General features: G+C 37.5%; 1 protein-coding gene across 6 annotated transcripts in view; it reads right to left on the bottom strand.

Moving 5' to 3' along the window:
* Positions 1-5,493, bottom strand: part of LOC149257159 (protein tesmin/TSO1-like CXC 5) — a 110,744-nt gene extending 105,251 nt beyond the window's left edge. For 4 of the 6 annotated variants that reach the window (XR_016256687.1, XR_016256686.1, XM_089413681.1 and 1 more), the window contains exons 1-4: positions 5,107-5,493; positions 4,779-4,968; positions 2,286-2,396; positions 1,657-1,852 (exon numbers count right to left, since the gene is read on the bottom strand). Coding sequence is in view for 4 of the 6 variants with exons in the window: in XM_089413681.1 (XP_089269807.1) it covers positions 1,657-1,852; positions 2,286-2,396; positions 4,779-4,960 (489 nt within the window). In the remaining 2 variants the exon portion in view is untranslated. The remainder of the gene's footprint in view (positions 1-1,656; positions 1,853-2,285; positions 2,397-4,778; positions 4,969-5,106) is intronic. The other 2 variants (XM_089413669.1, XM_089413674.1) reach the window with 2 other exon arrangements.
* Between the last annotated feature and the right edge of the window lie 17,659 nt (positions 5,494-23,152).

A 23,152-nucleotide genomic window follows, 5' to 3' on the forward strand; every position in this document is an offset into this window, starting at 1 on the left:
CAGGGACATGACAGTGAATTTAAAACAATCTAACTCAAACGTTGAGGATCCAATCCCATCAGATTTGGGGCGTGGAAGTAAGGACTTTCCCAGCTCTTGCCCATCGACAAGCCATGTAGATGATTCTCCAGTTCAACCTCAAGAGGAAATGGCTAGAGTGGCATAATCCTCATCAAAGACAAAGGAAGCATGGACAACAGTAGTAAAGAAGCAAAAACCAAAGTTGACAGCCAATAATGACAAGTCAAGCCCACAATCCAATCTAGTCTTTCAGAAATTTGTTGCTGGAAATACTGTTTTTTGGTCAAAATGAGACTTTTTGGTCTAGTTAGAAGAAGATTATTTTGTTTAATCTCCCTCAGGGGCAGATCACAGATTGTATTGATCGCTGAACTTCTCCCTGTTGACTTCGGTCACAGATTTTTTATTATAATAATACTTCCCAGTTTCTGTTTAAAAAAACAGCTCAAAGCACAGACATTTGAAGACCAAGACTATCATAGTTGTTGGAAAATATGTGTCATTATCTGTCCTAAATTAGTCAAATAATAGCACCAATAGCATGTTTGATGCCTCGCAAGAATGTAATTGTCAATGTTATCTTATATTTGAATCCTCGATCAAGCACTAACAAATAACTAAATTTGCATGGCTATACCAAAGTCCATGAAACTTCTACATGTTTTGACTTACCCTTTATTCTCAAATAGCTTATGTACTGACTAAAAATGAATGGCATTTTACTGGAACAACTCTCAACTAGCATTAGTCTGTTAGAGCAACCATATTTGAAAGTCAGAGTAGCCAAAATAGTTGTCAACGGCAACATCACACAGGCACTTCAGCAATTAATAAATACATGGAAATTTTCTCACATAGACCTTTGAGACGCCAGCAAATGAGGAGGAAACTTTGCACTGAACACATCTTTCTTCTAGAGGCATGTTTATTTCCATATATGCTCTTCCTTGCCGTGTCATATTTATTTCCTGTATTTCCCCATTCTTCTCTAACCTGGCACAGGTTTCCACCTCTCCTCTCGCCATTTTCCTAACATCTCATGTACTAGATGGTACAAGATGATTCCGACTCAGTGACTATGCTTCCTTTAAAATCATAACTGCAGAATACCTCTGATCAAGGTTGCAATTATTTACAGGTATAACATAAGCATTATCTAAGCTTTGAAAATAAAAGCCTCAAGTTGATATCTTATGGTCAGTTATTTCCGACATCATACAATTCATTCATCTAAAGAGTTAGTCAAGAACATTGCACACAGGTGTGTGGTCTAGCAGCATGCAGCAAAATTATCAGGTTTGTATTAACATGGATACCTGGGTTTGGAACCTCCCATGTGAATGTGGATGAGGTCAGGTTCAAATCCTATGTAACTTGGACAGCATTGAAATGCCCCTTGGTGCAGCATCTTAACTGAAGGGCAGCTGTAAGTTACTCTAAGCAGAAGCTTCGAAAAAAAATAAAAAATAAAATAAAATAAAATCAAGAACAATACTATGCCTAAATTAGAATTGCCATGTCATAACAACACAATCAATACCCTATTATCATGTTCAAACATTCTACAATTTCTTGAGCTCTATACATTATATGGTAAAATTAAGAACATAATTATGGTTTAGAATTGACATGCACCATCAATGCAGTAAATACCCTATTATCTCGAAGCGTACTCGGACTGCTAGCAATTTTGGGCCGAAATGCATTTGGATTTCGCTCTAGCGTAGCTTCAACAGCTTCCTGTCTCACAGCATCATTCTCAACATTATTGCAACAATTGACGCAATTGCAACCATCACAATAAGTTCCAGATGCAAAGCACTCACAATACCTGGTGAAAAACAACAAAGAAGGAGATAAATAGCATACTCAAAGAAACTGATACTCAGGTATTGAAACTGCAAAAACTGTATGAAGATGGTCGCTAAATATCTTCATTTTCTGTGAAAAAAAAAAATCATAAAAGAGTTCCACTGAAAAATATATCATAGACATCATCAAGCAAATTCACTTCTATGGAAAGTAGAGCACATCCAAGTTAGAACTAATAATGAACATGTTCATACAACTTTGCGATAAAGTAAACTCATTTCAATCCAATCAAAGGGGATATTCTATACGTTTAGTTGCTCACAAATGTGTTAGCCAAGGGTATCTGCTTTTCATGACAAAGGAACAGTCAATAATCAAATAATTGGAGATGCCATTACAATACATACAGTTTGCTCTAATGACCAACAAAAAGATATCAGGAAAATGCTTACAATTTCAGACACCGTGAGTTCTTGCAATTGCACTGTTTTGATTTTTTTGGAGTGCCTTCCTTCAAGTCAAATACTGGTCTTGACCTTGGTGCCCTTGGCGATTCTGGTTTTCTGATAATAAAAAAAGACAGTTATGAACATAAAATGCCATCCAAAAGAAATGGTGCACTAGTAAATGGACAATACAGTGATGGCGACCTCAGGTATTGTAATGGTTTTAAAGTCATTTACCATTCCTGTCAGAAAAGAGGCCAAATAACATAAATACTGATAATCTTTCAATCCACAACCATCTAGGAGATAAATTGCAGAAGTTCAGTAAATTAAGATACAAAACTGGAAAGAGTTTATTAGAATGAGACCACCAATGTCCATAAAATTTTCAAATAGCACCACCTTTATAATTTGTACCTGAAACAAAAATAGCACACATTTTCAGCTTATAACCAAATTTCAGTGATGGGGGCAGGGGGGAAATCGTTGGGAATGGCTGCCATATATTAGGATGTAGACAAAACAGTAGAAGATGCCATATATTATTGAAAGTCCGTAAAGGCTTCATTATACTGTCTCAACTTGTACAAATGGGAGAAAGTGTTGCATCGTTACTTCATGATATGCATGGAAAATATAACACCTCGGCCAATATTATGTGTACCTGGAGTAACAAGCCAAGTAACAATGTTCAACCCTCCAGGTTTTCATGGCACGTGATTACAGCCACCCAACCAGGATTTATCCACCAGCACCTGTTATAACCTGACCCCTTGCCCTTCGTAATAATATAATATAGATATTTTTTATTGCATATATATTATAAAAGCATAATTTGTACACTTGCTTGAAAATTTTTACATCGGGTGAACATTTGAGACAAACAAAAAAAGAAAAAAACTCTTCAATTTTGGATAACTGGAGTAGTCAAGTAATTGTTAGACTTCATGATATCAAATCTGTTTCTCACATTTAAAAGGATGCATAACTTTCCGTGTACCAATTTATTTATACTCACAATTTCTAATGTTGATTGAAATCTGTTATTGCCTTTTTATCCTTTGTTAAAGATTTTTTGTGTAAGCTTCCTAGTCTTCAAGGAGTTCTTCTGTGGGGCATCAGAACAAAATGTCAAAAAAAAGAAACAACTATTTTTGGAACTTATTACAGGATCCGCTTGATTTGACGAACAGAAAAGCCCGTCAAGCTGAAATTTAACCTAACAACAAAAGATTATTGCAAATTCTTGGACCAACATTTTGGAAATTGGTACTTGGTGCTGCTTATGAACCAGTCTCAGCGAATGTGATACTATAAATTCAACAGAATGCATTTAAATTTTAATCTACTAAGATTCGATCCATCAAACAGAATTCCAGAACAGAAAAGCCAACCAGGCTGAAATTTAACAGAAAGCTTATTGCAAGTTCTTCAAACAAAATTCAGAAATTGTTACTTGGAGCTGCTTACAAAGAAGCCCAACTGACTGCAATCACTTTAAAAGCAACAGCATGCTTCTCGGCTACTAAGATTCAGTCCATCAACCAAGTCAGCAGGACAGTCAATCAGTTACTTCTACCACATTACTTCTAGAATTAATTTGGGACAGAGAGAGTTGCAAATTTCTACTCAAGAAGGCCTGTGGAGGAAACATGTCCCAAACTAAATTCACTCTGTTAAATGTGAAATTGATAATTACTTAGGCCTTGCCATTTCCATCTTCCATGTTCTGAATTTTGTTTTCGGAAAGTGCTTCCTTCAAAATCCAGAAGCAACACAATTGCCATGAATACATAAGGCACCAGAAGGAACCCCATTTCACAGGTGGAATGGCCTGTGGATCATTTATCATAATTACTTTTGTTTAATTAAGATGCCAGAACAGAGGAGCAACCTTCTGTAAAAATCACCAGGGACTTGCTCCTGGCCCCAGACGCTGATAGGTGCCTCTCGGGAAATGAATCTTGGTAGGTGGCCACCTCCACCACATTGGCCGTTTGAAATAATTTTTTTCCTATAAGAAAATTTAAATTTATGACATTTTAAATATCACCTCATAACCTTACAAATTTACAGAAATTTTTTTTAATTCGTGGCATTTCGAAGGCTGCAAAATAACCTGACAAGATCCTGATAAAAATTACAAATGCAGTTATTTTCAACGGTACTAAACTTCACGGGACACACAGCGATTACAGTCAAAGTAGATGCGTCTGCAAAGCCAAATAAAAGAGATTACAAATTCGAATTCAATTTATTATGTCGAGGGTAAATCGGAGAATCCTTTAATCTAACTTAACCGCTACCGTGACTCATTTATGACACCAACACTCATTCAAATTTCTGCAATCAAAAGCACAATTACATTCATGTTGCAAAACTCGTTTTCCTGCTGAATAAAATAATTAGCATTTATTTGAAAATAACTTGCCCCTTTAAAGCTATTTTTTATTTAATCGAAAAAGGAAAGAAAATTAAAACAAATGGTCAAATTCGTACACAACAACAGGCTGCGAAGGTCGCAATGGGGGCTCTGAAGCAGCCGGAGACGGGGCCGGAGCGCAGCCACCTCCATAGTATGATGTAAAATCGAGCTGCCTGACAAGCTTCTTTGCTGGAACATCCCCGACTTGTTGCTGCTGTTGTTGAACGGGAGAATCGCCCAATTGCTGCAGAACCATCTCTCTCTCTGTAAATGCCATTAATTAATTCATTAGGTAGTTGCCCATTTGCCCGCAACGATTAGAAAAAACAGAGAGAAATCCGAATGCCCGGAGAAATCAATCAAGGCCCCCTTCACAGAAACTCATTAATGGACCCGACTGACCTCTAAAAATGGCTGCACCAGAGAATTTGCCTGCAAGATCCGCCCCCAAGCCTTCATAAATCGCAGAGCGTAGCAGCTGAAATCCGGCAAAGAAGGCCGGATAAATCAAGCAGTGGTTTGGTGAGCAGCAGAGGATTAAATTGAGGGATTCGACAAATGAACTGGTTTCAACTTTACATGGAGGTTTTTTGAATGCTTGTGCACAAAATTCTGCTGCTCAGTTCGCAGATTCTTCTTTCTCGTCTCCCTCCTGCCTGCCTTTCTTTTGAAATTGAATTCAATATTATTCGACGGCAGGGATCTTCCGAATCACCGCATCGGATGGTTGAGGTGGGGGGCAACGGATCTGATGGTCCAGATTCATAGGCCGCCGGATTGTCTCGTGCGTGCCGTTCGATTTACCCACGATATCTGGATATTTAAATAGGGTTTTTCAAACCAGGTCAAAATAATAATTATTATAGGGAAACGGGCAAAGCTTTTTTCACTTTGCGATAATGTATTCAGAATTAAAATTACTAAATTTAGCGGTTTTACCGATAGATTTGAAAAAAGAGGTGAAGGTATAATTTTTGGATAGGGTGGCTTTCGAACAACCATTTGTATTTACTTTAATGACAATCACAATGTTAATTTATTGATATTTGAACTTTTAAATTGTTGTTGTTAATTGCTTTAAATTTTCAATAAAAGTTTATTATAATTGGTTTTTTTAATTTTTATTTAATTTGAGCAATTTGAAAATAAATATTATATTCTAGAGTTTTTTTATTTAATTTTAATTTTTGTATTTACATTAATGACAATCTCAATGTTAATTTATTGATATTTGAACTTTTAAATTGTTATTGTTAATTGCTTTAAATTTTCAAGAGGAGTTTATTATAATTAGTTTTTTTTATTATATAATTTGAACATTTTGAAAATAAATAATATATTTTAAATTTTTTAATTTAATTCTAATCTTTATATTATTAGTAGGAGTTTATTATAATTAATCTTTTTATTTTTATTTTATTTTATTTAAATATTTTAAAAATAAATAAATTGTTTTAAAGTATTTTAATTTAATTTTAGTTTTTGTATTATTATTTATTTTATTAAAAGGAAAAATATGTTTTTATTAAAAGGAAAAATATGTTTTTATTAATTAAATTGACTTGTTAAATCAATAAAATTATAATGATATGTTTCTCTTCTCTTTCATCATAGATATAAATCATTAAAAAGCTTTAGTTAATAATGGCTTACTTTCTTCTTGGATCCGGGTGTCACGTGGTAAGAGCTCATGAACTATGTGGATGACATGCAATGAATGGGTAATTAATGAGGGACGTCATTAGTGTCCCTCATATCATTTCACCACCCCCCTCTAGGTTGTTTTACGCGTGAGAGAGGTCGTGGTACGATGGATGATTACAATATGGTGGTTTATTTGGGGGAGTGCGACTTCATGTAGACTTTTGTCGAGTTTTGTGGGAGCTTGCTGGGGGCATGTGAGCTTGTAGAGGCTGAAAAAGAATCGAAGGTGCAGGGGTTGATGGAATGGATAGGGGCAAGTCTCAACAGTGTGGTGGAAGGGGTTTTGCTCGTCATTACCCCTCTCTCCCGCCGAAGCTCCAGCGTCAAGCAGTTGCATTGGAGGAGGAAGCCATCGAGGTGGAAAGTGCAGAGGTGGAGATGCTACATTGGCTTTGGCATGGGTTGTCCATGAAAGGAACGAGGTGCGTAAATTTGTGGAGAAAAAGCTCTTTGTTATTGATTTTCTCATGGTTAAACTAGTTTTTGCGGTTCGTATGTTAGCTAGGGCCTTGGAAGTCAACATGCCAGGGCTGGCTAAGCTGTTTGTTCCACCACATGTTGATTGTCACACCCCTACCCTGGCAGTACTCTTCCAACTGCACAAAGCGGGGCGCGACACCACCACCCGTTTCTTTTTAACAATACTCACACAATGTGGACTACGCCTACTTTCTATACTTAGCATATTTTTCAACTTTTCCAAGAATAATCTTTCGTTAACATAACGGAAACATTCATAACACATTCATACATTCATTATCATTATCATTTAACACAAGTGCACAATGGATATAACTTGAGAGGGGCAACTCCCTGCAAATAAGAGTTTGCGTGAATAATAATGATAATAACACTTCTACACAGATTTCAATCTGCAAATTTTTACAAGTTTGACCTGCACCACCGTGCAACCTACACTTTCACCGGGTAGAGGCGCCCATCGGTCACCTCCACTGTTCCTTCGTTCAGCAAGTCATTCACCAAACACCCTTGGCTCATTCAGCCGGACACCCTCGCCCGTTCAACCAAATGCCTTCGTCCGTTCAACCGAACGCCCTCAGCTTGTTTCAACTGACGCCTTCACTTGTTCAACCGAACACCTACAACTCATTTCACCAAACGCCTTTGCTCGCCCTCGGCTCGTTCAACCGAATGCCCTTGGCTCGTTCAGCCGGACGCCCTCCCCCATTCAACCGAACGGCTTCGTCCGTTCAGCCGAACACCCTTGGCTCGTTCAACCGGAGGCCCTCACCTGTTCAACCAAACGCCTTCGTTCGTTCAGTCGAACGCCCTCGGCTCGTTTAATCGGACGTCCTCGCCCGTTCAACCGAACGCCCTCGCCTAACCTGTAGCCTAAACGTGCCCTGTGGCCACTCGAAATGCGTTCACTGTTTTTCTAAGACTAAGTGCTTCGGCCATGTACTCCGCTTGCACCTCGCCCAACGTTTCAGAACCCAAGTAGCTCGCCTAACACTTGGAAGATTTTCTTGATGATTTTCTCCACCATCTCGTTGCTCTACTTATATGGCAGTTGGCCCATTGGTTAGGGCGTTGGCCCACCAAGCCGACCCACCGTTTCGTCCAACTCGCCCCTCCGTCGCGTCGGCCCATGGTGTGGGTGCCCATACATGGGACCGCCCATCATATAAGTTCACCAACGTCCCAACACTTAGTCATTTTTTCACAATGACTTTCGCGTCACATGTTAGCTCGTCTCCATCGTTCGATCAAATCATCGCACCATGCGGGCACGCCCCAACTCGTTGGTTGCCTCCCAGCTCGTCGCTCGCCCATCTTGCGCCCTTCGCTAACTCGTGGGCTTGACATTGACTCTGTTGAGGGCTCCCATGCCAGCCCCTACGCTCCTCCAGCTCCACCAGACAACTCTTTGTCTGCGCGTATTCGTAGTCGAGGTCGTGTTCATGGTAGTGATTGTGTTTGTGGTAGTGAATGTGTTCAAGGTAGTGATGCTGAGAATGCTCCTCCAGCCAACGAGGATGTGTCTATGGATTCTGAGAATGCCCATGGAGTTATTCCCAATAGTTCAAGATAAAAGGTCCTTAGTTTGGTTCTGGTGTGTTTTGGTATGGTTTTGGTCTGTCTTGTTTTGTTGCTACTATATATCCCTAGTCTGTTAAGGCCCTGTCTTGTTTTGTTCTGGTTAGTAGACAATTTTGGCTTTATGTTCTGCCATGACAGTAGACTTTTCTGGCTCCTTGACACAGAGCATTGTGGCAGTCTTGTCACTTGCTGTATCTATGTAAATTCTGCGATTTTCTGTTAATATAATTTCTATAACATTACAACAACAACAACAAAAATGACTTACTTTCTTAAAGTCACCCTACTGGTTTTTATTGAAGTTAATCATCATCATCATTTAATTAAAAATTTATTATATATCATTTTTAATATTAAAAAAATTATTTTTACATATATTTAAACAAAATAATGTCATAATTAAATAAATATAGTGAATAATTTAATATTTCATAATCTTTTAAATAATGTAAATTTTCATAATCTATGTGGATTTTAATGTATGGGCTAAAATAGAATATAAGGAAGATAATGTTAGTGTTTATCAATTGGTTACAAAATCGATTCATCTTAGTCAATTATAACATTTAAAAGGATTTCATATTATCAGTTTGAAAGTTATTTACAAAGTTGAAAGTGAAATTATCGATTGATTAGATCACCAAGCATTTTTTTTCCAATTTGAAGAATCACACTTAGAATAACTCACAGGCGTACATCGTCATTGCCCGGATTAGACCATAGGACTTGTGGGGACCAAACCTCCACATGTAACCATTAGACCACAACCTGTAGACGAAACCATCAAGCACTACTTAAACAGTCTTTGATTAAACCATCATGCACTACTTAAAAGGTCTTTCAATCTATAGATTAATGGATTGTGATCAACCTTTATTACTTTTCCTAAATAGATTGTTATTCTTTGAGTTAATGTACAAGAACCTTAGCTTTATATATTTTTAAGTTATTGTTTTTCCTAATAAAAAAATTAAAAAACCAATCCAAAAAAATAAAATTATTCTAGATAAATCTTAATAATACTTTCACATCATAATTATTAAAAATCAACCCAATTATAATATTTACAATAATATAAAATTTTAAATTACAAAAATATATATATTTAAAAAAAAATCATATAAAAATCATTTAAAATATTTGTATGCAAAACCTTATATACCCTCTGTAAAATATATATATATAAATACATAGAAACTCGTGAAAAAAAACAAAAAAAACTCTACCAGCAATAATAAAGTAGCATGAAGAATGATCAAGACATGCAACATTGGCTAAGCCTCTCAATCCATATTTTAAGGCTTGTGATGTGAATATGGACTTAATATGTCCCTTCCCCCTAAGTAAGTCATACTTTAACCCAAACTATGGGTCCCTTCCCCTCTAAATAAATCATAATTTAACCTAGACTATGGATAAAAAGACCGTGTAAATAAGATAATTTAAAGTTCAAAAGGAAAACTATATTTCTATAAAATTTAAAGAAAAAGAAGGCTTAAAAGTCAACCAAAGTTCCATGAATATTAAATCTTTTTATTGATTAAAAAGAAATTTAAATGCACTTGATTATAAATATTTAAAAATAATAATAATATCTTATAATAACCCTATTTTCCTCAAACAAAGGGTTATAATAAATAAATATCAACTTTAATTTAAAAAGTTGTTATAATTAAAATGCTTCATTTCTTAAAAGTACATATATATATAAATATATAAATCCAAAAAGTATGTATATCTTCCCTCAATATCAAAACAACACAAAGTTTTATGCAAAATATAAAATATAAGATAAATGTGTATACTTTAATATAGTTGATATACAAATATAAACTTTGTAACTCCGAATCATTATTGAATTGAATGAAAGGTTTAATCAATTATATATGCCTCATGCCAATGCTATAGTTTACTTTCATGTCTTAATCATGGAAAAAAAATAAAAATAAAAAAAATGATTTTTTAAATTATTTCAAAACTTGCATACTTTTCTACTTTTGAAATTCATACACGTGGCGCTTTTTCTGAATGTCGCTCAAAAGCGCAACTGGCTATAATATTCGATAGGAGTTTGGGAGGACCAAGCAATTTCATAACCTTTTTAAATAAATAAATATTTTGACAAACCAACTAACTATACATTAAAGTCGATATATTTTTATTGGCCGAGGATCATATAACTAATAATAATATTATTAACTCCTCACTTGCATTAAACGTTTAAAATATTAATTTAAAAATATTTGTGATGCTTTATTTATTCTCTTCAACGTATGAAACATGTGGTTTAGGTATCTGAATCAAAATAGACAAATATTAATGTAATTATTATTATTATAAATTTGATATTTTTTTGGTTATATTTATTTTAAAAATTAGTTATTTGATTATAATATATTTTATTATTTTAAGGGATGGTAAATATTATTGTCATTGTCGATATTACTTAGATGTTATTGATTTTTTTATAGTGTAGTAATACATCACAGAATTTGAATTGGACTATGGATCACTTTATTATCTTTGCTGGGGGTAAAGGATATTATATTCAATTTTTAGTCAAACTCATATTAGTTTTGGTTTGACTAAAAAAATTGCAAAATTTTCATAGTTTAATTTTGCATAATGAAATTTAGTATTATTTGACAATATTTTAATTTATTTTTCTGCAATCTAATTGGCTATCAGAATGAAGATGTTATTGGTCATTTTATTGATTAATGAGCCAAAGTACACAAGTTTCATCATGTCCTCACTAACAGTTATGGTTTTACTGACATTTTTAAATTAAATACTCTATTATATTATCACTGATTTGAACTCTTATTCCAGAACAAGACAACCATGATGGGATTCCCAATATGGTTTAATGTGGCCAGAAATTTTTACTCATCCTATCGTGGCAAAAGGACTTGGAGGCTCATCAGATATATGTCCCGTCGTAGATGACATATCATCTTTCCTTTCATGCTATACTACCTATCACCGCCACCTATTGTGGATGTTATCCAACCTTTCATAAAGTCTCACTCTTGCTGTCAGACTAGGTTGGACCTCGTCAGTCTCTTCGTTTATATAGATTTTTTTAGCGCAAGGGACCATCATAAAAAGAACAAATAGAAACACATAACCACCTTAGGCATAGCTAAAAACACAGGATCAATCGTACTCCAATAAGATAGTAGCTTACTTACCCCAACTAGATAATAGCTTACTTGTAAATACAACATAGTGGATGCTCCTAAGACCAGAACAACGAAGGAAGGTAACCTCAAGCTGAGCCCAAAGGCCAAAAACCACACTTTTCTTTGTGTCTCTTTGTTGTCAACTTGGAAAATCCATGCACCTACCTCACTATCCTTCGTGCCAATTTACAGGGCACTGTCACAATTGATAGCTAAAGATTTTGTGGTCGCGGTAGTGAAACAGATGTTGGCATTCAATGTAGAGGCACAAGAGCACATGCCAACATTGAATGCATCAAATTCTCAGAGAATAGTTGCTATGTTAGTTTTCTTTATTTAATCAACCCTTATCATTTGTTGTAAACAATTCTCACGCATCAACAATTCATATATTTTATTTATATGAAGCTTCTTTTCATGAATAAATTGATAATTTTGCTCAAATTATGGATCAATTATTTATAAATCAATAAACAAGAATGATCTGGGATACATTACATGAGGTTTCTACTTTATTTATATTTATATGCCTTGTTACGATGGAAATTGAATATAATGTTGGTAATATCTCCATGGAAAGTTATGACAATGAACAATGTATTATATCCAACTTACACAAAAGTCCTCTAGTTTTGATCAACATACTTTCAAAATGATTCATTTTAATGAACTATTTACATTATTTAAAATTAGGTTTTTAAAAATGCATTTTCCAATTCAAAATTCAAAACATATTTGATAATTATGATTTTTTCAGTTTCTATGATGAAAAAGACTTTAAAATTATCAATTTTAAAAGAACTTTCTAATTATTATTATTATTAATTTGTTTTCTTCAATACTAAACCCATCCATTTCTTTTTTATCTAATAATTATTTTTTCTAAATGATGATAATAATAATATTTTTTATTCAACTTTATTTATATAATTTAAATAGAAAAACACTTAAAAAGTCAAATTCAATCCCTACAAAATACCATATCATTGAAAACCTAAGACCTCTCGTTTCTTCCCTCTCAATCTCCTCCCTACAACAAGTGATACACTGCTTGAAATACGATCATGTGATACACTTTTGAAATGAGACCATGCTAAAATAACAAGAGAAAATATGGAGGTCGCCTCAATTTTGCATCTTATTCAACCATGTGATTTGATGTGCCAAAAAGTGTTGTTTGACAAAACGGTTTAGTATTTATTAAAAAAATAATAATTACATTATAATATTTTCTTAATTACAGTGTAGTATTATGTTTCATTATAAAACTAATTAAATAATATATTGTATTATTTTATTTTTCTAAGTTAAGATGTAAATATTTCAAATAAGTAGTGAATGTATTAAAAAAGTTGTTGATAAATCACATTTTTAAAGAAAGTGTAAATATTAATTTACATTTTAAATTATATTTTTCTAGACTTAGAAATGGAATGAATATCACACATTCAATACTAGCTTTATAGAAGTGGGTCCCTTGCCACTTATAGGTAGCACTTGTTTTATATCTTGTTGCGAAACTATATTAAAAAGTGGTAAAATTAATTTGCATTATATAATATTAAAGAAAATATAAAATAAAATATTTTTTTTGGGTATAAATAAATTGTTGATGGGGTATATTGTTAAACTATTTCTTTTGTAAATATTATTGGTTTAAAAAGCGTTGTTCAAGGTAGGGAGAGTTATGATCTCGTGTCATCCACCAGGATTCTTGTGTTTGGTTGTAGTGCATGGTGTTATATATCTCAGCGGTGGTTTTTCTACAGGTTTGATTATTGGGTCATACATGGTTCTTATGGTTCATGTTTTCTAACATCTCCCTTCCTCTGGCAACCCCAACTCGACATCATGTTGCGTCAAAGGGGATGCCCTCGTCAAGGGGAGGCACTCACCGCTATGCTGAGCGACTGAACCGGGACAATCAGTCGCCCATGGACACATCTGACAGTTGGGAAACAGAGGAGGCAATTGTTATCTCTCCAGCCTATTCCCCAATCCATGTGATTGCTCCAGTCACCCTTGAGTCCATTGTGGCCCAGTTGCTCAACATCCAAGTGAACATGGAAATTTTGAGGGAGCATAGATATGAGGACCGTAACAATTTGGTAACCTACATCAACGTCATCCAGTATAGTCAGAACGAAATTCTAGAACAGTTGGACAGTCTCTGACGCCAGCATCGACGCACCAACGACCACCTCCGTAGCATGGAATTGAGGGTGGAGCATACTTATTTTCACATACATGAACACGTGGGCTACTTTGCTATTCTTCCTATTATTACTCCCAACCCACCTCCTTAATATGTTGCCTCATATTTTGGGTTCTCTTCTAGTTTGTCTATGTATGCAAGGTTAATAGGCCTAGCGAAAATAAAGAATGTCATTGTTTGTCTATGTTTTCCTCCAGGTCCCAATCTCAACAAGTCTGGTTGTAAAGAGGAAAAGGGGTATGTTGAGATGAATTTTGTACTCAACATCTTTTTGATAATCTAATGAAAGCATCTTGATTGACAAAAAAGAAAGTAGGGAGAGTTATGAATATTTAATGGTTATAGTGATCTAAATTCACTAGCATTACTAGGTTCTTTATTTATCCAAAAAACCAAAAATAATAATAATAATATAAAATAAAAGAAATCATTAATATATGGAAATATTAAAGAAAATTGATTTTAATTAGATTATCATATATCAAAAAGAAAGCGAGATCCATTTTCTTTTCATATTTAAAAGATTTCAAATTAGTACATATTTATTTTGATATATACTAATCTTAAAGAGTTAATCATTTATCTTATTTATTTATTGTATATTGTTAATGGAGATGTCATAGATTATAGGTTCACTTCAAATCTGGTAAAGTATCTGAAGATTACTAGTATCATGGTTAGAAATTTAGCCACCCTCCATTTGGTTATTATAATACATGATATGTCAAATACTTGAAGTGGCAATGATTTTGTTGTAATCCCTAGTGTAAGACCCTCAAGAATGCATGTTCAAGTCATATAGGATGAGGCGAGTGTAGTTTTTGAGGTGGAACAACATCGCAACGTTTGCAACGTTAGAAGCGACGTTTAAGGGTTTCACTGAGACTTTGTCACATTTTGTGACAATTTGGATTTGTGCGCATAATTGACCAAGATGTAGCCGCAAGAAGGGTGCACGAGACAAGTGAGGCATGGCGACCGAGATAGGTGACCGAATGAGAGCATGTGATAAGCACAACCAGACAAGGGCGTGTGACATGGGTGACTAGGTGAGGTTATGTGAGATGAGCACACAAGTTGGCTCGGGCACATGAGTGGTGTTAGCACTTCGTAATTCCTCCAGGTTGAGGAGAGGAACCCAAAGGTAACCACAAACCAAACTTTAGGGCTAGAAGCTAGCCCTTCCAAACCCAGAGAGGACTCTCTCTATATGAATCTTTAATCACTTAGATGATTGGTTGTCTTAGGTTTTAGGCTATGTATTAAGATTAAAGAGGAATAGGTTTTAACGGTTTGATGGCAGGGAAGAGGGAAAATCCATTGGGCATGGAGTCATATTGAGCTAATGATTTTCAGTGATATGATGGGAAAATGAGGAATCCTTAGACAGAGGCAAGGTAGGCAATACTTATGGTGTCTTTGTCAAATTTCATTATAGAGAGGTGAGCTGAGGAGTAGTGGAATTGATAAAAAAAAACACTGAAATGTTTAGTTACTTATAACAGAGCACTTAAAAGTGAATTCTGAAATAAATTTTGCTTAACTAAACATTGAAGACATGAAATTTAAATCATGGCAATAACATAAGATAAAGGAACAAAAAGGGATATAAAAATCACCATAAGAGACTGACACATGAATCCCTGAAAAAAGTAGACTTCAACCTTCATTATTCACTGAAACTTAATGAAAATGTACAATGCACAGTGTCTTCTCTGTTATGCTCTTAACCTGCAAAAAGATACCCAAATACAGAATATGCGAAGAAAGATACCCAGAACATAGAATAGTGAGAGACAACAACAAATATTTTATTATTCAGAAAGCAATGTTCACTGGCCTCTTTGAGGGGGCAACCTCCAATAGCGCAGAGCTCGATTCAAAAATAAGACACGATGCTCCTCACAGGGAGTCTCTATCCTTTATATATGACTCATACATGCAATACCATGGATCAATACCATGGGTTTTATTAATACCATCTATCTAATACTACGGCCCATTTGCAACTAACTGTGGTCCTGTCATTAATTGCGGGTTAACCACTTACAATTATTAATATGGGCTTTATTGACTCTTGACTATGACTCGATCCCATTACATAAATAAGGGGGTTAGGGTGGGACCCTAATATGCCCTCCCCCTTAAGACTAGCCTTGTCCTCAAGGCTGAAGCTGCGGAAACTGCTGAAGAATAGTGGCTGGTTCCCAAGTTGCATCTTCCGGAGAGGTGTCTTTCCACTTGACGAGGAGTTCCCTAATCATGCGGCCCTGCAGGTGCCTGTCTCGTGTGTCGAGGACCTGTTCAGGTTGGAGCTAGATTGACCCTTCTTCGTCTAATTGAGGTAGACTGGTTTGAATTCTGCAATTGTTCCCAATCACTTTCTTGAGGCATGAGACATGGAAAACTGGATGGATTTTTGCAGTAGGTGGCAAAGCCAACTTGTAAGCCACTTCTCCAATGCGCTAAAGTACTTGATATGGTCCGTAGAATTTTGGAGATAGTTTCTGACAACCCTTGTCTTTGAGTAATGTTTGCTTATATGGTTGCAGCCTCAAAAAGTCCTGATCCCCTTCTTGAAATTGGCGCTCTGAGCGATGCTGGTCTACCTATTGCTTCATGCGGTTTTGAGCTTGATGAAGATTCTCTCTAAGATGGGTGAGCATGGTTGCGCAGTGTTGTAGGAGTTGATCCACTGCTTGTACCTTTGAGCACCCCTTGATATAAGAAGTAGGGGAAGAGGGAGTTGACCATATACTGCTTCATAGGGAGTCATTTTGGTGGTAGCATGATAGTTGGTGTTATACCACCATTCAGCCAGAGGTAACCACTGTACCCAAAGATGTTGCTTTTCTAAAGTGAAACGCCTAAGGTAGGTTTCCAGACATTTGTTGACGGCTTCAATTTGACCATCCGTTTGTGGATGATAGGAAGTATTGAGTTTTAGTTGAGTGCCTTGTGGCCTAAAGAGTTCCTGCCAAAAATTACTGGTGAAGATCGGGTCGCGATCGTACACAATAGAAGTGGGCATGCCATGCAATTTGAAGATCTGATCCATGAAAGATTGAGCGACCAAAGTCGGTGTAAACGGGTTGGGTAGGGCGCAGAAATGAGCATACTTCGAAAGTCTGTCCACAACCACCATGATGACTGACTTGTTTCCTGACTTTGGAAGACCTGTAATGAAATCCATAGAAACCTCCGTCCATATTGATACCGGGATGGGCAACGGTTGTAATGTGCATGGTGTGTTGACGGTCTCCCCTTTGTGGCGTTGACAGACATCGCATTCTGCTACGAAAGTAAGGATGTCCTTTTTCATGCCTGTCCAAAAAAATGATCTTCTGGTGCGAGCATACGTCTTCTGAAAGCTTGAATGTCCTGCAATGGGGGATGAGTGCAATTCTGCCAAAATGCGACTTTTGAGGGTGGATGTTGGTGATATTACAACTCTGTCCCTGTAGCGAAGAATCTCATCCTGCCACGAGTAGCCCTTGGTGGAATTTGGATCCGCTTGCAATTGAGAAATGAGTTGGGAGAGCCCGGGATGTGAAAACCATTCCCTGCGAGCCTCTTCAATCCATTCTGGAATGGGGAGGGAAATTGCTAGCAGAGTACTTTCCTCCTCAAATTGGTGAGATAATGCATCTACTACACTATTGTCTTGCCCTTTCTTGTAAATGATCTCATAATCATATCCCAGCATTTTGGCGAGCCATTAATTTTGTTGTGGGGAGGATAGGTGTTGCTCCAAAAAATATTTAAGACTGTGATGGTCTGTGCGGATTTGGAAACGTCGCCCCAATAAGTAAGGTCGCCAGGTCTCTACTGCATGTAAGATGGCCATCATTTCCTTCTCGTAGGTAGATTGGCCCAGATTCTTCCCACTTAGTTGTTGGCTTGTGAAGGCCAAAGGTCGTCCTTCCTGCATTAAGACCACCCCAATACCCGTACCCGAAGCATCACATTCAATGACAAAAGATTTGGTGAAATCAGGTAGTGCTAAGACTGGAATGGAACACATGGCATTTTTGAGAGCTGTAAAGGCCTGTTGTGCGTCCTCATTCCAGAAGAATGAAGTTTTCTTCAGGAGTTGAGTGATGGGCTTCGCTATGCGACCATAATTGCGAACAAATTTGCGATAATAGCCTGTGAGACCCAAAAATCCTCCCAGGCTCTTCAAGGTCCTAGGTTGAGGCCAATCTTGCATTGCCTGGATCTTTTTGGGGTCCACATTGACACCTTCACGCCCCACAATGTGGCCCAAATACTCAACTTCTTCCATGCCAAACGAACACTTGGACCTCTTAACAAATGATTTATGCTTGCGGAGCAGTTGCAAGAGTATATCTACATGCTGAAGATGTGCGGCCCAAGTGCAACTATAGACGAGGATGTCATCGAAGAAGACAAGGACAAATTTCCTGAGATATGGTTTGAGAAGGTGGTTCATAAGGCTCTGAAAAGTAGATGGGGCATTACAAAGACCGAATGGCATGACCAGGAACTCATAATGGCCTTCATGAGTTCGGAAAGCAATCTTTGGAATGTCGACTTCCTTCATGCGAATTTGGTGGTAGCCTGAGCGCATATCCAACTTAGTGAAGAATTGAGCCCCATTGAGTTCATCCAGCAAATCATCAACCACCGGGATGGGAAATTTATCTTTGACTGTCAACTTATTGAGGGCCCTGAAGTCTGGACACATCCGCCACTCCCCATCTTTCTTGAGCACCATGACCACCGGTGATGAATAAGGACTAATGCTGGGATGAATGACACCTGCTTCCAAAAGTTCCTTGATTATTTTTTCTATTTCATTCTTTTGGGTGAATGGATATCTGTATGGGCGCACATTTGCGGGTTGGGCCCCTGGAACCAAGGTGATGCTATGATCATGTTCCCCTCTCGAGGGTGCAAGCTCATGAGGCTTATCAAAGACTGACAGATGGTTATTTAAAATATGTTGCATCTCAAGATGAATCGGCAGAGACTTGGTTGCGACTGCCTGGATAGCATTAAATTGAGCTATAACTCCATGATGGCCCTTTTTTAGCAATTTTTCCATCCTATGCGAGCTGATGATAGAGGGAGCTCCCGCCTGGAGTCCACGGAGGGTATGTGTGGAGTTGTTCTGCTTAAAACTCATATATAACTCCTGGAAATCCATTGTGATTGGCCCAAGAGTGCGGAGCCATTCAGCACCGAGGACAATGTCGCACCCTCCCATGTGTATGGCAAACATGTGGGTCTTCAACTGATAATCCCCCATTTGAAGTTTGACATTTTCACGACGGTCTTCACATTTCATTGTGCCCCCATCCGCAATTTGGACTTGGAAGTTAGAAACTGCTCGTACAAAACAATGCACTGCTTCCGCGACTTTGTGATGGATGAAATTATGTGTACTTCGAGTATCAATCAAGACTACTATTGGGCGATGTTTAATAAAACCTCTGATTTTGAGAGTTTGAGGTGAAGAAATCCCTGCCAAAGCATGCAACGAAATAACTGGTTCGTCAGGGACATTGTCCTTTTGGTTGTGCTCTTCTACCGCAAAAATTTGGGCTCCTTGCATTTATGACCTGGGGAGTATTTTTCATCACAGTAGTAACATAATCCTTGCTTTCTTCTTTCGGCCATTTCTGTAGGTGACACCTTTTGGACCTTAAGTGTTTGAGTCATGTTGTGAACCTATGGGGGGCGACCCTTAGCGGAGAAATTTGGGCGACTGTACTGGGATGCTAACGCACGTTCCATGTTACGAGCTACCTTGCAAGCTTCCGTCCATGTGGGAGGGTGGCGCAATAGGACTAGGGCTTTTATGGCTTCTTTAAGACCGCTGATAAAACATTCCATGTAGAACACATCTGAGAGACCCCTAGTGCGGAAGGCTAAGGCTTCAAAGGCTGTAATATATTCATCCACTGTGCCAGTCTGTCGGAGCTTAGTAAGACGACCCAAAAAAGAAGATTCCTGGTCAAAGCGGTCTGTAAGAGCTTTTTTGAAGTTGGTCCAAGCTAGAAAAGGTCCATTGCAACATTGATGCCATTCCCACCATTGCCACCTTTCATTGTCCAAGTACATGCTCCCCACCATAAGCTGAGTCTCATTATCTAAGATGTTATTCAGATTGAAATACTGCTCCATTTGTGCTATCCATGCTGCTGGGTGAGAACCGTCAAATTTATGCATATCCAACTTGGGAGGTCGCTGACGGGATTGTTGGTGGGTGCCCCAGATGTGAGGAGAGTGGCTAGACTCACCCTCACTGTGTCCATTGCCATTATACGCCTTCTCGTGGGCTTCCTCCTTGCCCTTCGAAGATTAGGGTAAATAGTCTGTCAAGTTGACTTTGGATGGATTGCAAGGTTAGTTCAAGTTTGTCAATCCTCTCATTGGCCATAGCTTGAGCTCTAGTTTCTACCATGCACCGATCAGATGTTCTTGAGATTTGGGACCACCAAAAAAAAATTAGTAAGAATTTAATGGTACCACCGTGCTCAGCTCGTCGTCCTAATTTTGATGGGCTAGATCACCAATAAGCGCCCTGGGAGAGCCTCAAAATGTCAATGCTGCCAAAAGTCCTGCGAAAATTCTGCCCCGGTATAGGAACCCCACACAAGTACTCAGATCTGGTGGATCTGAATGGCGAATTGGATATCTCTGGGTGGCGGAACAGACTGATGATGCGAATCTGATGGATCTAATAGATCGGAATGGCTGGTCTGCTAACTCGGAACTGCGGGACTGATGTCTACTGCTGTTGCACCCCTTTGCATGAGCGGATCTAGCAGAGATGATGCGTGATCCCAAGATAGAAAAGGAAACTATGGTCTCGAGGAGTGTCAGGTGCTACAGATCGCAATATACATAAGGGTCCGACAGTAGTACTCGACCCAATGTTTCAGGGCTCTAACTAAGGAGGATCAGTCGTACCCTTAGCCGTACAACCCGACTACCCTATCGTACGGGCGAGTAATCTCTCCGAGTGCTGTTCTCGGTGTACTGTAGCAGCAAGACGACCGACGGTTTATCTATGGCGAGGTTGCAGAGGAGCTAAGGGGCTTCCGATATACTGAGAAGGTACTTGGAAGACAGTTCGTACGCGGTTCTATCTAATGCGCTACTACTCGAAGGGGTACCCACAAGGGTTACAAGGGAGTCCAACAAGCGTGACCACCTCTTGTATTTCCTGCATGCATGCCTCCCCAAATTCGCAGGTTTATGCGCTCAATGACAGATCCTGTGGTTTAAAGACGCCGGAACACGTCTCTAGCAAAAAAAAAAAATTGCTAAGAAATGGAGATCCCACCGGCCCTGGAAAGTTATATGATACCACTTGTTATGCTCTTAACCTGCAAAAAGATACCCAAATACAGAATATGCGAAGAAAGATACCCAGAACATAGAATAGTGAGAGACAACATCAAATATTTTATTATTCAGAAAGCAATGTTCACTGGCCTCTTCGAGGGGGCAACCTCCAATAGAGCAGAGCTCGATTCAAAAATAAGACACGATGCTCCTCGCAGGGAGTCTCTATCCTTTATATATGACTCATACATGCAATACCATGGATCAATACCATGGGTTTTATTAATACCATCTATCTAATACTACGGCCCATTTGCAACGAACTGTGGTCCTATCATTAATTGCGGGTTAACCACTTACAATTATTAATATGGGCTTTATTGACTCTTGACTATGACTCGATCCCATTACATAAATAAGGGGGTTAGGGTGGGACACTAACATTCTCTATTAAAACCTTACCAACCCTGTCTCATACAAATTTACAAAAATATAAGGGAAAAACTCTTTCCCAAGATAAGGAGGTCGAGTTCAACCATTTCCCCAAAGATAGAATCAGTTACATTAAGATTTGTAATTGTCTACTAGGAAATAGGGATCAAATTTCTGGAAAATAGGGGTCAAAGATTAGATCATATCTCTTGAATAATGACAGTTGTTACAAAACTAAAAGATTTCTTTATAGATGAGTTTGTGCTTGTTAGAAACCTCTCTCATTTTTTGAAAATGCTTCTCCATCTCCTCGGAATTCGTGCCCAAAGATCATGACTAAAATAGGAAATGACAAAATAGGTTGTAAAGATTCATTTTAATCTTCCAATATATGACACCTATGAAGAAAATGAAGGAGGTTTTTGTTATTTATATCTTTCTTGACGAAAACCTCTTTTGGTTTTTCAATATTCTTCTTCATTTGGTCATAAACTAATCTTGAATTTAACTACTAAAACAATAAAAAACGCAGCAACACACTTCTTTCTTGATAAAAAACGCAACAACAAAACACATCAAATTCATCATTTTCATGCTTCTGATCATCTCATGTACTTACGAATGTGTAAGATAGGTGGAAGAAAAGTTCCTAAACATCAAATACCTATTATAAAACATTTATCCAAATTATAAACCTCCCTTCTTGAAAATCATCACCTACAACAAAAGCGCAGTGATTGAGCGCAACAAATTTCACTTGCATGAGTTTGACCAAATGTTGAAGTCTTCAACCGACTAAAATAGTTGATGGATGATGTTGACAATCTCAAATACCTTCTTCGACCTCCATACATAAGAAATAGTTCCAAAAACCCTGATATTTTACCAAATCGTGATGCCTTTGACAGTGGCGCAGCAAATCTTGTGCAGCCAAAACACAACAACTCTTGTTTGATTTTCAAAGCATATGAGGGTGATGAGTAACGTGTTGAATTGGTTTTTTGAAAGCCACAACATGCCTTTATACTCCTCCACGCAGTCCATAACTTCCTTCAAGTGTAATGATGACTCTTTAAGCTTGAAATTTTCAAGCACAACAACAACTCGTGGTGACAAGGATATGATGTGTTATCTGATTTGAGCTTGCAACTGACTAAAAAGACACAAAACCAAAACCCACTATGATCTTCACTCATGAATTGGATGACACATTAACCCTAGACTTTCTAAACCTAAACATTTTAAAACATTGACAACTTGATCTTTATTTACCCCTCAAACTTTAGTATATCCTACATAAAACGACATCAAGACTTGATCTCACACTCTTCACAAAAACTAAGGACCTGATCTCTATGAGATCATAGAAACACTTTAGAAATTGAACAGAATAATAAAAGGACAAAATTTTTACTTTGATTACTATAACATAGGACACTAACATGCGGAACGGTTAGCCCAAGCACAGGTGGAAAAAGTTGGCATAGGTGAGACAAAGTGGAACAATTAGCGAGACAGGGTCATGTGAGGTTGG

The sequence above is a fragment of the Pinus tabuliformis genome, chromosome 6 (genome assembly GCF_031772625.1).
Source record: "Pinus tabuliformis cultivar Carrire ecotype Pingquan chromosome 6, CPIR1, whole genome shotgun sequence".
Lineage (NCBI taxonomy): Eukaryota > Viridiplantae > Streptophyta > Pinopsida > Pinales > Pinaceae > Pinus > Pinus tabuliformis.